Genomic DNA, 13,686 nt, shown 5'->3' with positions numbered 1-13,686 from the left:
GCCTGTTAGCCAAAGGCAGGACAGAAATCTATGAAATAATAAATGTTACTCCAATTAAGGGCTAAACCACAAAGCACTTATTGTTTGCACAAATACAGAACACACACCTTCCACCCACCACCAGAAGCGTTGCTGAGGACATGAGCTAAAAGAAAAGGAAATGACCACACATTAAATCATTCCTTCCGTAGAGGCAGACAGATGGAGAGCAATTCCAGTCTGTTTCCACTTTTTGTCTTCAGGGCATTTTTGGAATGTCCTCCAGGAAGTAAAAGGTTGTGACCTAAAAAACCTCTCTCTGTCAGGCAGCCCAGTTTCCCATCATAAATGCTGCAGAGAAATGACACATGGCTTAAGAAGGGGAAGGTTATCTTTACAGCCCAACTGCATCCTGTGCATTTAGTAAAATTCCAAGATATTACCTAGAGAGAAAGAGAAAGAAACGGAAGAGCCAACATATGGGAGAGACAGAAACAAGCTATGAAGTCCAAAGCCCTGAATCATGGAATAATACATCTGTAGCAGATGAAATCAAGCTGGTTTTACATCCACTGAAAATCTGCTTGAAGTGAAATGATCTTGACACATGACAAGCAAAGTACACAAGCATCTTGAGACAAAGAAATGAGTATACGAAACTCCTATCTTATCAGTGGCTATTTAAGTTGGCCAAATGAGGAGTATTGGATGTAGTTCCATGACTGTATTAATCATCTGAAAATAGAATAAGTTTTAATAAATGGTGGTGGGGGGAGATTAATCTTTTAATCTTCGCATTAAAACAGGGAGTATTTGAGCTATACTGAACTAAATTTCCTAAAGTTAGGGGTGGGGGGGGGGAATCCTATGAAAAATCAGAATGTCAGCCACCCAATCACACTGCAGTTAGCACAGCCTAATTGGACAAGACACAACTTAAGGGTCTCATATACTGCCGCTTCTGAGCTTGCATGCAATTCTTGTATAATCAAGGCACAAATAAATAAAAACTCAGTGGGAGGAAAGCCAGCAAGGTGCTCATGCCTCCCCATTAGATTTCCTACCCATTTTTAACAACTGTTCAATACAAGTTGCAGAATTGCACAATACAGCTTTTCCTAGACTGAGCCATTCAGGCTGCTGCTGGGGAGACTGCATGTTTGAACAGTGAATCACACACTCATAACCTCTCAAGAAACAAAATACTAGCGTGTTCAATAAAAATTCTGGACTTCCCTTCCTGCTATGCTAGTTGGCAATGTGCAAAGTGTATTTAACTATTGAATCTCTCATTTGCAGACTGATGTAAAGTAGTTCAGGAAGAACTCAACTGCATTATTCTGTTGCATGTGGAGATCAACTTTTAGGAAGTTTTGCTATGTAAAGGTAAAGTGTGCCATCAAGTCGATTTCAACTCCTGGCACCCACAGAGCCCTGTGGTTTTCTTTTGGTAGAATACAGGAGGGGTTTACCATTGCCTCCTCCCACATAGTATGAGATGATGCCTTTCAGCATCTTCCTATATTACTGCTGCCCACTATAGTACCAGCAGGGATTTGAACAGGCAACCTTTGCTATGTAACAATTGTGAAAAGGGCCCCACTCCAACTTCTGTAATTCTTTGTAAAAAAGAAAAAAAATGAGAGAAAGTGGGGGGAAGAATCTAATTGCAATGTTATAGTTAACATGCCTGCTTACAGGTGCATGTGCACACAAAGGTGTCAGCATTCCATTTATTCCAGAGCAATTGTGTGCATTATAGGTTCTGCCACTTATATTTCATAATGGTCAGATGCTATCAAGAGTGCAAGTTCTTTTCCCAATGAGCCATTGAAAAACATACCCGTAAATTCTTCTTCCCTGTCTAGGAAAAATTGGAATGGCCCTATGTAGCAGACAGAGTTACATTTCAAGTTTGGTGTGCAAAGCAATATATCATACAATAAGGTTGTTCACACAATCTTCTGCCGGGGAAAGCAGGAGAGCACCAACCTTCCCCACAGATGATCCAGTGGTGAACATAGCCATGTGGCTCATGCACCCGCATGACCAGCACTGCCACAAGCCTTACAGCATTCTGAGGGCTGAGAGAATGCCTCCTGGCCTCCAGATATCCCACAATGCACCCCACAACGAGTGCAGTGCATTGAGAGATTCCCCTGTGAGATTTCTGGCTCGAGGAAAGATTTGGAGATACAACAACATACTATCTGACATAGCCTTTTTAATGTTTGGGATAAATATCAGAAAAGATTAAGTCCTAGATTATCACCCTTGGCTTCAATACTGAACGTTTATTTCCATGAAGAAGAATTTTCTTCTAAGTACAATTTTTGGAGTGGCAGTCTATATTCTTTACAAAGTCTGGCCCAATATTTAGCTTTGGATAGATCTGTTTCCTCTGGGCAATCAACTCAACAACCATCCTGGTTTCAACAAGATCAGCTCAATAGTTCAGAAAGAGTTACAGCTACAGGGTGGGCAACTTAGAGATTTGACTGACTTTGAAGAATTAATCACCCAAAACAACTGATCATTTGCTAGGCAGAATTTATAAGCTATTACTGAAGTATGAAATGGAGAATGAGCAAATAAAAGAATGTATGATAAAATGGATGCAGAACTTTAATAGATCGATTGGGAATACCAATGGAAAAAGAACATGAAATTTACTTTGTGTACCATTCTAAGGGGAAATTGGTATAAGATGTTCTTTAGATGGTATATAACTCCTTTGACCATTAACAAAATAGATGACTCCTTTTCTAAGAAATGTTGGAAATGTTAACTCACATTTAGGCTCATTTTACCATATGTGGTGAAGTTGTGGTAAAGCTCAACAGTTTTGGAAACAAATTCATATGAAAATTGAACGAATCTTAGAAGTCAAGCTTCCCTTTCTTCCAGAAATTTTTCTTTTAAGTATGATAAAACCTTATATTCCTGCCATATTAAATGAATTGTCTCTATATATGATTACAGCAGCTAGGATTATATATGTTTCTAATTGGCGTATTTTAGAAATCCCCTCCTTAAATGATTGGTTTTTGAAAATGTGGGATTATGCTTCAATTTCGAAAGTCTCGGCTTATGTACAGCGTATATCTACTGAATCATTCATGTCTGTCTGGGAACCCTTTATAAACTATAATATCCGTTATTGTCAAACTTTGTTCCCATTTTCTGGATTTGATTTATAGTGTTCTTGATATGTAATTTACAAGAAGCTGATTAGATTTTATAACTCTCTAAGAGTCTGAATTTCTTTTGCTTTGTCTTGTTCTAAATATCTTTTACTTTATTAATTAGAAAAATGAGGTTTTTCATTATGAAAAACGATTGGTTTTATACAGTCTTTATGGTGATTTGTCTTTGTCTCCTTTGGTTTACTTCTCAATAAAAATTCTTATTAAAAAAGAGCGAGAGATTCCCCTGTTAATTGGGTGCTCTAGGCGCCTGGCTCTGTGTATGCTCAGGCTGGGTGTGGCCCACGCATTCATATGACCCTGTAGCTGGATAAAAGGGTGCATTCACACCCTTTAACCCAGGTAAAAGCCTGGTGTAAATTCCCAGGCTAACTGGGGAGGCAGCACTGGGATCAGCCTGAATCCTGATGCTTCACATGAGCAGCCCCACCCGGGCTCAATGTGTGAGGAGTCCAGATTCACAGCAAGGGTCAAAAACTCTCTTGGATATATTCAAGATTAAATGACAAAAAGCAGCATAGATTTAAAAGCATTTTGGCAATTACATTTTACACCTCAGAATTACCAAATCTGGAGGAGGCCTTGGGTAGCATTCCCAACTTTGGGCCCCATCATTCCCAACCACGGTATTGAAGGTTAGAAACCACTGCTCTTGGACAATAATGTATGGTCTGAAAAGGAATTCCTTCATCCTAGGTTCCTACTAAATGGCTCTTCTGCTAGCTAAGATCCAATTCATGAAAACAAGCAGCTGCCATTTCAGAACAGCAGCTTGGAGTCCTCCCCATCATCAGGTCTGCTAATAAATGAATCTGCTACCTGCAAGTCCTCCTTGTGCAGTTCCTCCCTAATATAGGCTATATGCATTACTAATAGATCTACCCCAATCGAAAACTTGGAGAGCAGCTGCCGGTCAGTGTAGAAATGCTGAGCTAGATGCACAAGTGGTCTGACAAAGTACAAGGGAGCTCCCCAGACTCCTAGACAGCACTGGTGTCAGGGTCAACCCAGCTCTCACACCTTTCCCTAATGCATGTAGTAGTGAGATTGCCAGCACTGCACCTCGCTGAAGAGTAAGTCTAGATTAACTCAAGAGCTTGCTCACAACTTTGAGAGGTTTTGTCACCATGAAGGCATTATTGTACTGCAGCCGTAGGATTTTTCTCAAGTCACTTCACTCATCCTTCTTCCTAGTCTTCTGTGATGAACAACTGAAGTCTTGCTTGAGTAGATGTGGGAGGGAGGCCGAGCACTGAGAGGGCAGTATCATCCTTGCCTGTTGTACATGCAAGGTAAAGGGAGTGATATTTAGGCTGCAACTTGACAACCCTACCAAACTCTACCAGAGAAAGGAGATGGCTCAGCTGCTCCTTCTGCCAGAACTTGAAAAAATAGACATACCCCAAGGACCAAACCACATGCGCTAGAGGCAAACCAATGTCTTTAAGTCACCCCATTTAACACACAACCTGGGTACTGTAGGTAGCTGTGCTGAACCTGTTCACCACCCCTGCATTCCACCCCCCACAAGATTACTTTCCCCATTAGCCAAGCTCCAATACCATCAGCATGGCTAGGAAAACAGCAGTTGGCCAAGGAGTTATGGGGAAGGTTAGCCCTTTGCCCACCCCTTTTGGGGGGCTTTGATTTTATTTTAATCCCCTTCCCATCTCCTGCTTTACATATGATGGGTGCAAGACAATGGCCTGACAGATATGGTTTTGACCCTAACACTACTTATAAACTTTATGTTACAGTCAACATCTAATTGCCACTCTGCTGCTATTTGAATGTTTCCTTGCTGAAAAGGTGGCTGAAGGTAGACATTATTGCCAAGTGCTTGTTGTAGAACTATGGAGCTTTGCATGATCACATAAATCAATCAGTCTTTATTATGGTCATGGACCAGCATAAAGTATAGGACGTTAAGGGAAATAAAAATACACAAAAAGCATACATGATAGGAAGGTATATATAAGGCATAAATGTTATGCCTATTACCTTCTTATCACATGTTTTGTGTGTATTTTTATGCCCCTTATGTCCTATACTTTATGCTGGTCCATGACCGTAATAAAGATTTATCGATCACATAAATGAAGAAATCTCTGTGGATTTGTTCCCCTCATCATCAGATATGGAAGATTTTGACCTATCCACTGGCCATGGAAATAATGAGAATGTTTCCACAGACTTCTCCAAGCAGTCAGTCATACAATATACAGGGATAAAATGTGATGGTGAAGAGGAGACAGTCACAGCAGGACATGTACAAAAACCACCGTTTATTAATGTTTAGAGGTCAATAAATTTAAAATTGTACAACCAAAGTCAGAAATCATTTTAAATACTATTTTTTAAAAATGAATTGCACTGGAAATACTAAATAAGTACAAGAATCGTATAAAAACCACTTAAATTCAATTATATTTATACATTACTCAGTTGGTTTCCGCTATCCTGCACATTGCTACCACAGTACTGCTTTAAATCACTAGTCTTCAAGTGGGGGAGGACAGGATCCAGGTGGATACCACCCCCATTTTCTTTAGCTTTAAAAAGAATATAAAGGAAACAAATAGAAATGGAGGAAGAGACCTTGTCAGAAGCAAAGGAGAACAAGGGCTCCTAGGCCTTTAGTGTTTGTGTAGGTACAGTTTCCTCTCACCCTTTCACAGCAGGCTGCACCTGCAGTAATTCTCTCTCCTTCACAACTGCTAGAAGTTCAAGAGCCCGACTGTCTTCCTTTGCATCTAGTCATGACTAGATTTATTTTTTTTTTACATTTTATATCCTGCTCTTCCTCCAAGGAGCCCAGAGCGGTGTACTACATACTTAGGTTTCTCTTCACAACAACCCTGTGAAGTAGGTTAGGCTGAGGGAATGTGACTGGCCCAGAGTCACCCAGCTAGTTTCATGGCTGAATGGGGATTTGAACTCAGGTCTCCCCGGTCCTAGTCCAGCAAGGCAGACATATGCAGAACATTTCAGCTGGGTCCCACACTGCAGGTTATTTATTTATTTATCATATTTAACATATGTTGGGATTTAAGGGGAGTTCCAGGGTCTGAGGAGGCTGAAGAATACTGCTACAGCCACAGCACAGCCACTATCCTTGTTAACATCTACACATTCAACCTGTAACTCAGGTTAGAAAAGAGATATATACACACACATATGCACAGACAGTTGCTGTAACAACTTACATTCAACACACACAGAGAAAATTTCTTACAGGCTTTGAGGAATTAAACTTGAACAAATTATGGAATGCAGCATAGTAGAACACATAGGACTGGCTTAGGCTGCAGAAAGGCCTAAAGTCCTGCTTTTGTTCAACCATGAAGGCCTACTGCCAAGTGTTGGAGGCACCACCTCTTGGCCTAAAACTATATCATAGGATTATTGTGAAGACTGATGAGATAAATATCCTTGTACAGCACTTTTTATACAGAGGTGCTTCTGACAGTGACAAACACACCTTGAATTTAGCATGTTTATCAAATCAGTTCCATGTCAAGGTTCAAATGACACTTCTGCTGCAGCTCCAGACATCCCACCTACTCAACTACAGTCCCATTAAACTCCGATTCAGTTAAGTGTGATACTGTGACCCTCAATCCGCCTCCTGAAGTTGTTGGTGTCCAATTCTAGGTTGACTTTCAACAGAAAAAGTTATGCTCCAAAGTGTCATTTGCGCCTTGGTGAATTTTGACACAAAAGCCTCAAGTTCTCTTTATATATCCCAGAATACACTAGCACATTTGCATCCCTTTCTGTGAGGTAAGGGGGGACACACATAATTCAATATGTTTATTTCACCACCATTTATTTCACGGATCATTGAAGTTCACAATCATCTTGGAGGAAAAAAATACTTGAAGATACCTCCTCTCTTCCCCTACTCACACTTTTCATTCAACGGGTGTTGGTTTCCATCTGCCAGTTACTGAGTTCTCAAGACAATCCTAAGCTTGCTCAATGTGAAGACAAAACCCAACAAGCTTCCAGGGAGAAAATATTCTCAAAGCACACAAACTGTCCCATGCAGTTATCAACTGCACCCTAGTAGGCACCTCACTTCCCCCTTTCGACCTAGACCTTCTCCCGTAGCCCTTCTGTTTCTGGCTAGAGACGAGCAAGCAGAGCCGTCCCCATGCTTCAGACTTGAAGGGGCTCATGCCTCCTCTTTCTGAAAGCTCCTAAGAGGATGAGGTGACATTACCCGAAGACATCAGAGTCTCTGGAGGGTCACCCTCATCTTTCTGTGGATGAGAGGAATTGTCAGACCTACTTCGGCTGAATTCTATCCCTCCAATGATGGGCCTCTTGACTTTGGCCCCAGAGTCCGTTGGGGGACACTTACAGCAACTCATAATCTTGACAAAGGCCCTCCGCATCTCCTTGTTGGTTAGCGTATAGATGATGGGGTTTGTAGCAGAATTGAGGACTGCCAGTACTATGAAATATTCAGTTTGGAGGAGGATTGGGCATGCCTTGACTGCACACCTCACATCCAGCAAGAGAAGGATGAACAAAGGAGACCAGCAGACAATGAACACGCTTAAAACAATGATCACTGTCTTTAGCAAAGCCAGAGACTTCTCTGAGCTCCTGGTAGCTTTGGCAACATTCTTCCGAAAGGTCAGCCTTCGGCTCCTTGTCCTTACCAAGATGTAGATTCTGCAGTAGAGGGCCACTATGGCCAACAAGAGGCCAGTAAACACTGTGGTGCAGAACAGGATATAATGCTTATGGTAGAGGGGCAACACAGTGGAACAATTCTCCAGGATATTTATGCAGTTCCACCCCATAATAGGGAGACCCCCCAACATCACAGAGATGACCCAGCAGGCACTAATCAGCAGAAAAGAACGAAAACTGTTGCTGCCATTGTGGAGTTTCATCTTCAGCATAGTGATATATCTCTCAATGGCAATGGCCAAGAGGCTGAACACCGAAGCAGACAATGCCACAAACATGCTCCCTTCCCGGAGAAACCACTGAACAGGGGTGAGGGTGTAGGTCTTGTGGCCAGACAACAAGATGTTGGCAATGTAAGCCACCCCAGCAAGCAAATCCGAGAGAGCCAGGTTCCCAATGAAATAGTACATGGGTCTGTGGAACTTCTTTGTTTTCCAGATGGTTAGCAGGACAAATATGTTCTCTAGGATGATGAAGCAGCAAATGATGATGAAGACTACTGAAGAGGCTTTGATCCCAGTGTCTTTGTCATTTAGCTTCCCCGTGTAGTTGTAATGCTTGACAATTACATCATAGTTGCCGTAGTCACTGACCATGTCATTAAAGACCTTCTTGTGCGGGCTGTTGGTAGAGCCCATGGTTTCAGCCTGGATTGCAGGTCTTCGAAGAGCTGCCAAGAGGTGATGTAGAGCAAGAATGTCACCAGCTGCCCTGCTTGCAGTATCCAAACGTCTGTGGCTCCAACGTCTAGTGCCTTCTGGGTAGCCTCAGAAACCACATTCCTTAAGAAGAGAAGACACAGGCAAATCAGAGTTAGTTTAAAAGCAAGAATTTTAACTTATTGCAGGTCAACTGTCTACATTCTGAAGTCTAAATGCCAAGTCCTATAAGCTTGCTGTCATCAGAATTATGCAATTTATACACTAGCAATGCAAATGCTGTTGGTATATCACTCAGCTTTGATTTGTTAGAGGGACCCCATTGAGCTACAACAGATATGAGAATGGAAACAGTGCCACCTATGTTACATTAAGAGCTATGTCCCAACACTAGAATAGGAGAAAGAAAGGCATAATGGATGCTACAAGCCAAACTAACCCTAATCTAACCTCACAGCCTTTGGAAGATATCACCTTTAAAACTTATAACCATGAAGCCTAGGAAGTAGTTCTCCCCTTTACAAGATGCATCAATTACCTTGATGGGAACCAGGTTGCAATCAAGTTGTAGGAGAGCAATTAACACTTTGTCCTTGATTAAAACCTCACTCAAGACTGTGAAACTGAAACAATTAGAAGTTTCCCGATTTCACTGAATAGCAGAACCAAGAAGGGCTACAGACACAACTCTGCTTTAAATTCAGAATGGCACAAATAAGTGATTAGGGAGCCTTAAGTTCATTTTATAGCCCAAATCATCTCCAATTCTTAAAAGAAACTACTGCAGTTCAGATAGCTCAGACTGTGAAAGGAAGACAACTTGTGTTGCACGCACTACATATGCAAGAGAGATAAATTTGCATGAGAATCACTTTGTGGGAAAGACCTCATGATTTACCGTCATTAATGAGAGCCTGAACAATCTCCAAGGAGGGATATAACTGAAAAACAAAAATGTTGCCCTCCATCCCTAACATGAATTTAAGCAAAATCTGTGTCAGTGAAAGTCTAAGTAAAACTAGAAGTAGCAGCTAGATTTTTAAAGAGAACGCCAAGCATTTTTAAGTGGCAGGAGGTATGGAATAACTGCTCAGATGACTGACAGCAGTCTTGCCCACAATTTGGAGGTGAGAGTCCAGGGTATTGATTGCTGAGGGAAAGTCATCTGTAAAAGCTAGCTCATCCACTGGCAGAAGATGAACAGCAAAGACCCTCTTGTGAGCTGATGTGGTGTAGTAGCTAAGAGACGGGCTACTGCTTAGGTGCTCCCTGGTTCCCATCCTTCCTCTCATGAACTTCCTAGGTCGTTTTAGGGCACGTAGCTCCCTCTCAGCCTCAGTCAGCTGCAATACAGGGACAATACTACACACCTTCCTTACAGGGTTATTGTTAAGGACTGCATCAACATCCTTGATGTGAAGCACTATCACACTCGACAGACTAATACGAATTATTAGTCACTCAGGGCACTGTACTCTTCAATGTGATCAACTTGCTTGACAGAGGAAGCCAAGCTTTGGCTTCCTCGAAATATCTCAAGAAAAGGAAAGTCTATTACATTTGCACCATGCCCTTCAATCAAGGATCCCAAAGGTGCATTTTAGCCTCATGCACAAGGGGTGGCTGAAACTTGACTGACTTGCCCAAGGAACCCAGTGAGTTCCATAACCAACTCACAACTGACTTCATATACTCTCATACAGGGTTTTAATTGTTCTGATAGTTTAATTGTTTTTAAGATGTTTTTAAATTGGTGTTTATATTTGTATTTCTGTTTTAATTGTTTTTAATGATTTCTGTTTTTAATTGAGCCATTTCGGAAGGGCAGTATAAAAATCGAACAAACAAATAAATAATAATAAATAATACAAAATATACAAGAGTGTACCTGACATGCTTGCACACATGGCCCATCAATTATAAATGGTATGGGAAATGTTTAAAGGACTAGGTGCCCCTTCATTAAAATGGACGCAATGCTTGGAAGAAAGCCAGTCCCCCACTTCTGGGTCCGACACCACTACACAGGTATTAGGTCACTGAAACTTGAACACATTTGTAACCATGTTTCAAAAGCAGAAATATGAGAAGTGCAAGAATCAGGATCTTGCATAAGCCCTAAGCCGATGTCCAGTTAATGCAGTGGGAAGGGGAAAATCAGAATCACACCTGCTGTTCATGCATTCCACTGACATTCTGAACAGAATTTAAGTTGTACTTGTGACCAAGTAGCCTTTTTTAAAAAAAAAACTTTTTTGCAGGATTCGAGGTCATAGGAAGAGAGTCTATGTTTGTAGGGCTTGTACATTTGTTGACTCTGTCCAAACTTTTCGTTCAAATGTATAGAGACTGGGAGTGGGGGAAGCAGAACCGACCCAGATTTCCCCTCTCCATGCATTCACTGAACATCTGCAAGGACTACCAATGGGAATATAATCTTAGACATGACATTGCTGAAGGAGCCCAGATCCGGAAGACCAAGACAGAATTGTCCAGAACCAAACCCTTTTAACAGATTAGCCCATACTGTGAAGCAAGAAGATCAGGACAGACTTGTGCAAGGCATCAATAGCAAAAGGACTCAAGCAAGCCGTTCGCACATACTACAAGCAAGGGCACTGGTGGGGACCCAAGCTCATCAGTCAATAGTGACCAAGTGAAATTCCTTCTGTCCTCATACGTGGCAATGTTTTAAACCACAAGCTGGAAAACAAAGCTCCCATCCCTTGATCCTCCAAGCAATGTTGTATGGCAACATTAGACCCTTTCTGTCAAGGTCCGTTCACAACCTATGCCTTACCTCTAACTCCCTTAGACAAAAAGGTGCAATTTGTTTTTAAAATAGATTTTAAAAAGAAGAAGAGGAGGAGGAGCCATCCTGTTCTGTACAGCACACTAGCAGCAGCAAGTCACCAAATCAGTGCTGTTGAATCACCAGGTCGCTGCTTTCTTTTTTGACTCCACCACTAACACCAACTTGGAGAAAACCAAGTAGATCAGGCAAACTTCGTAATCACATAGACCTCTGATGCATGAAGCACAAAGTTGTCGCTAGCTCTGTACACTTTGAGAACATTTGGGTTCTAGATGTTTGCCAGCAGCACTCAAGGCCAGCAGCAAGTCAAGCCACCATCAAACTCACTGTGCATTTGTATATTCATGTTGCCCACCCACCACATGCGTTCCGCATTGCTATTACCCGGACTGCTCCTCTGCCCTCATTAGCTTCGATATAGTTCAATGTATGTCAATAATCGCGGGCATCTCTTTCCGCCGCCCCCCTCCCCCGCCCCGGGGTCTGCATCGGCGGCAGCTAAGGGAGCTCATGCCATCATAGCTCTCCGAGTTGATCTCCAAGTCCAAGCAATGGAGTTCATACATGCAGTTCCTCGCCGTTTGCTGACACAGTATGCAGGCAATGATTTGCACGCGTGAAGGAGTCTTCAGGAGTCAACCCGGTCTAGCATATCCGTCCAGACGCACCGAGGAGGAGGAGGACGAGGAGATCGTCCACTCATTCGGCTGCTGCTACTCACCAAGTACCGAGACGGCATTTTGTGCAACAGCAGCACTCCAAGGGAGTTGGATGCTACAGATCAACACTCGCTCTCGTCCCGAACTCCCGAGCAACTTTCTGCCGTTTCCCAACAGTTGCCGCTGGGACCCGAGGAGGTTCTCTTTGCCAGCTAGTTACCCGCCTCACAGAGAGAGAGAGAGAGGCACTCCTCTCAAAAGCCATAGCCAAAGACCAAGTCACCACGCACCCTCTCGACGTTTTCCGCCCCAGCCAGCCACTTCCAAGGGCACGCCATGAACACAACACACGCCCTCCTGGGCACCACTTCCAATTCTCACGCAGGGGCAGCCAGGCACACCTCGAGGACAGGCGCGCTCGCAAACACGTGTTTGCCACCGGCGTCCTTCGCGTGTTGAGGAGGGGCGCGCCGTCCAGCACAGAAGTTCCGCGTCCACCCAAAGCTACAGGGTGCGAGTCGGAGCCTCCCTGGCCGGCTTACCCTACAACAGCCCCCTCAGCCAAGCCTCTTGCTCGAAGCTTCTCAAGCCCCCGTCCCGGCTCTTACCTCGCTCAGGCAGGACGCGGGCGGCGAACTCTCCGGGGCGGGCTGCATTCTCCGCGCGTCCCATCGCGCCCGGCCACTTGCAAAACAAAGCCAGGCGGCAGCCCCCGTAGCTCCTTTAAGAGGGAGCAAAGTGGCCTCCTCCCCGCCGGAGGCTCTCTGTTTCCCCCTCTCAGCAGAGCCCACTTGGAAGACGGTGCTCCGTTTAACTCTTGAGGAGCTGCAGCCGCCGCCCTGACGACCACAAGGGCAAGGGGCGCATGCCTGGGTGGAAAAGAAACCCCCTACGGGAGCTGCTGGCAGCCAGGAGACGCGACACTTGTCGGGCGCAACCGTGCGTGCCCGTGGTGTCACTCCCCTTCATTCCTGGGCGAGACGGCAGCTTTTGCCCGGGCGTGGCAGCTGCGGAGGGGTTAACACCTGTTTCCTCCGCCGCCGCCGCTCGGCCGCAGACCAAAAGTTGTGTCTGTACTGTGAGCGGCAGCTGGCGCGGGGCACTTTATGCGAGAGGGGCTGGGCGCACGTGAAGGGGGTGGGGGCAGAGCGCTGGGGGGTGGCACGGGCTGGTCTGCAGTCACGACACCCCACAGATGGAAGAGGAGGAGGGCGCCTGAAGTGGGGCAGCGAACTACGGGCTGCTGGCCTCATTTGCGGAGAGCCCATGGCCGGGGAGACACCTCAAGAGAGTCGCTTCTCGGACAGGGTTGCCAGCTTCTTGGTTGGTCGCTGCTCCTGTGCTTTTAGAAGCACTTTGATCTGCAGCTATTTGCCGCTGATAAGCTTATCTCCAAGCCCAGAAAAGCTCCACCTGCTAATTCCTGCTGGTCAGACTGGTTTTAAGGACACAGGAGCAAGATGAGTCCGTTTTGGGCCTAGTCAGTTGGCAATCCCACTGAACATCTTGTATTGGGAAAGAGAAAGCCAGTCATTTCATACGCAAAGAATGAGATACTTGCTGTGTAGAAAATTTTAACCGACCATGTAGCTAAGTCAAAATCCATACAAACAGAATTCTCCACCACAGCTCCTGTCCACAATACACACACTCACACACACACA

General features: G+C 44.1%; 1 protein-coding gene across 3 annotated transcripts; it reads right to left on the bottom strand.

Moving 5' to 3' along the window:
* Nucleotides 1-5,450: 5,450 nt before the first annotated feature.
* On the bottom strand, nucleotides 5,451-13,084 carry S1PR1 (sphingosine-1-phosphate receptor 1). 3 transcript variants are annotated; one of them, XM_053249745.1, is made up of 2 exons: nucleotides 12,631-13,084; nucleotides 5,451-8,671 (listed from the first exon to the last, which is right to left on the bottom strand). In XM_053249745.1, exon 2 carries the CDS (start codon nucleotides 8,525-8,527, stop codon nucleotides 7,388-7,390), a length of 1,140 nt encoding a protein of 379 aa, XP_053105720.1. In that variant the 5' UTR covers nucleotides 8,528-8,671; nucleotides 12,631-13,084; the 3' UTR covers nucleotides 5,451-7,387. The 3 variants fall into 3 exon arrangements, with proteins under 3 accessions (XP_053105720.1, XP_053105722.1, XP_053105721.1); XM_053249747.1 differs by lacking the exon at nucleotides 12,631-13,084 and adding an exon at nucleotides 12,313-12,602; XM_053249746.1 differs by lacking the exon at nucleotides 12,631-13,084 and adding an exon at nucleotides 12,085-12,306.
* Nucleotides 13,085-13,686: the final 602 nt, after the last annotated feature.

This window comes from Hemicordylus capensis, chromosome 4 (assembly GCF_027244095.1).
Source record: "Hemicordylus capensis ecotype Gifberg chromosome 4, rHemCap1.1.pri, whole genome shotgun sequence".
NCBI classification, from domain to species: Eukaryota; Metazoa; Chordata; class Lepidosauria; order Squamata; family Cordylidae; genus Hemicordylus; species Hemicordylus capensis.
Note: the sequence above shows the minus strand (reverse complement) of the source record. Positions and strands in the feature narration are given on the sequence as shown.

Excerpts from the sequence above, each read along its gene's own strand:
- S1PR1 (XM_053249745.1), bottom strand. The coding sequence starts at position 8,527 with ATGGGCTCTACCAACAGCCCGCACAAGAAGGTCTTTAATGACATGGTC.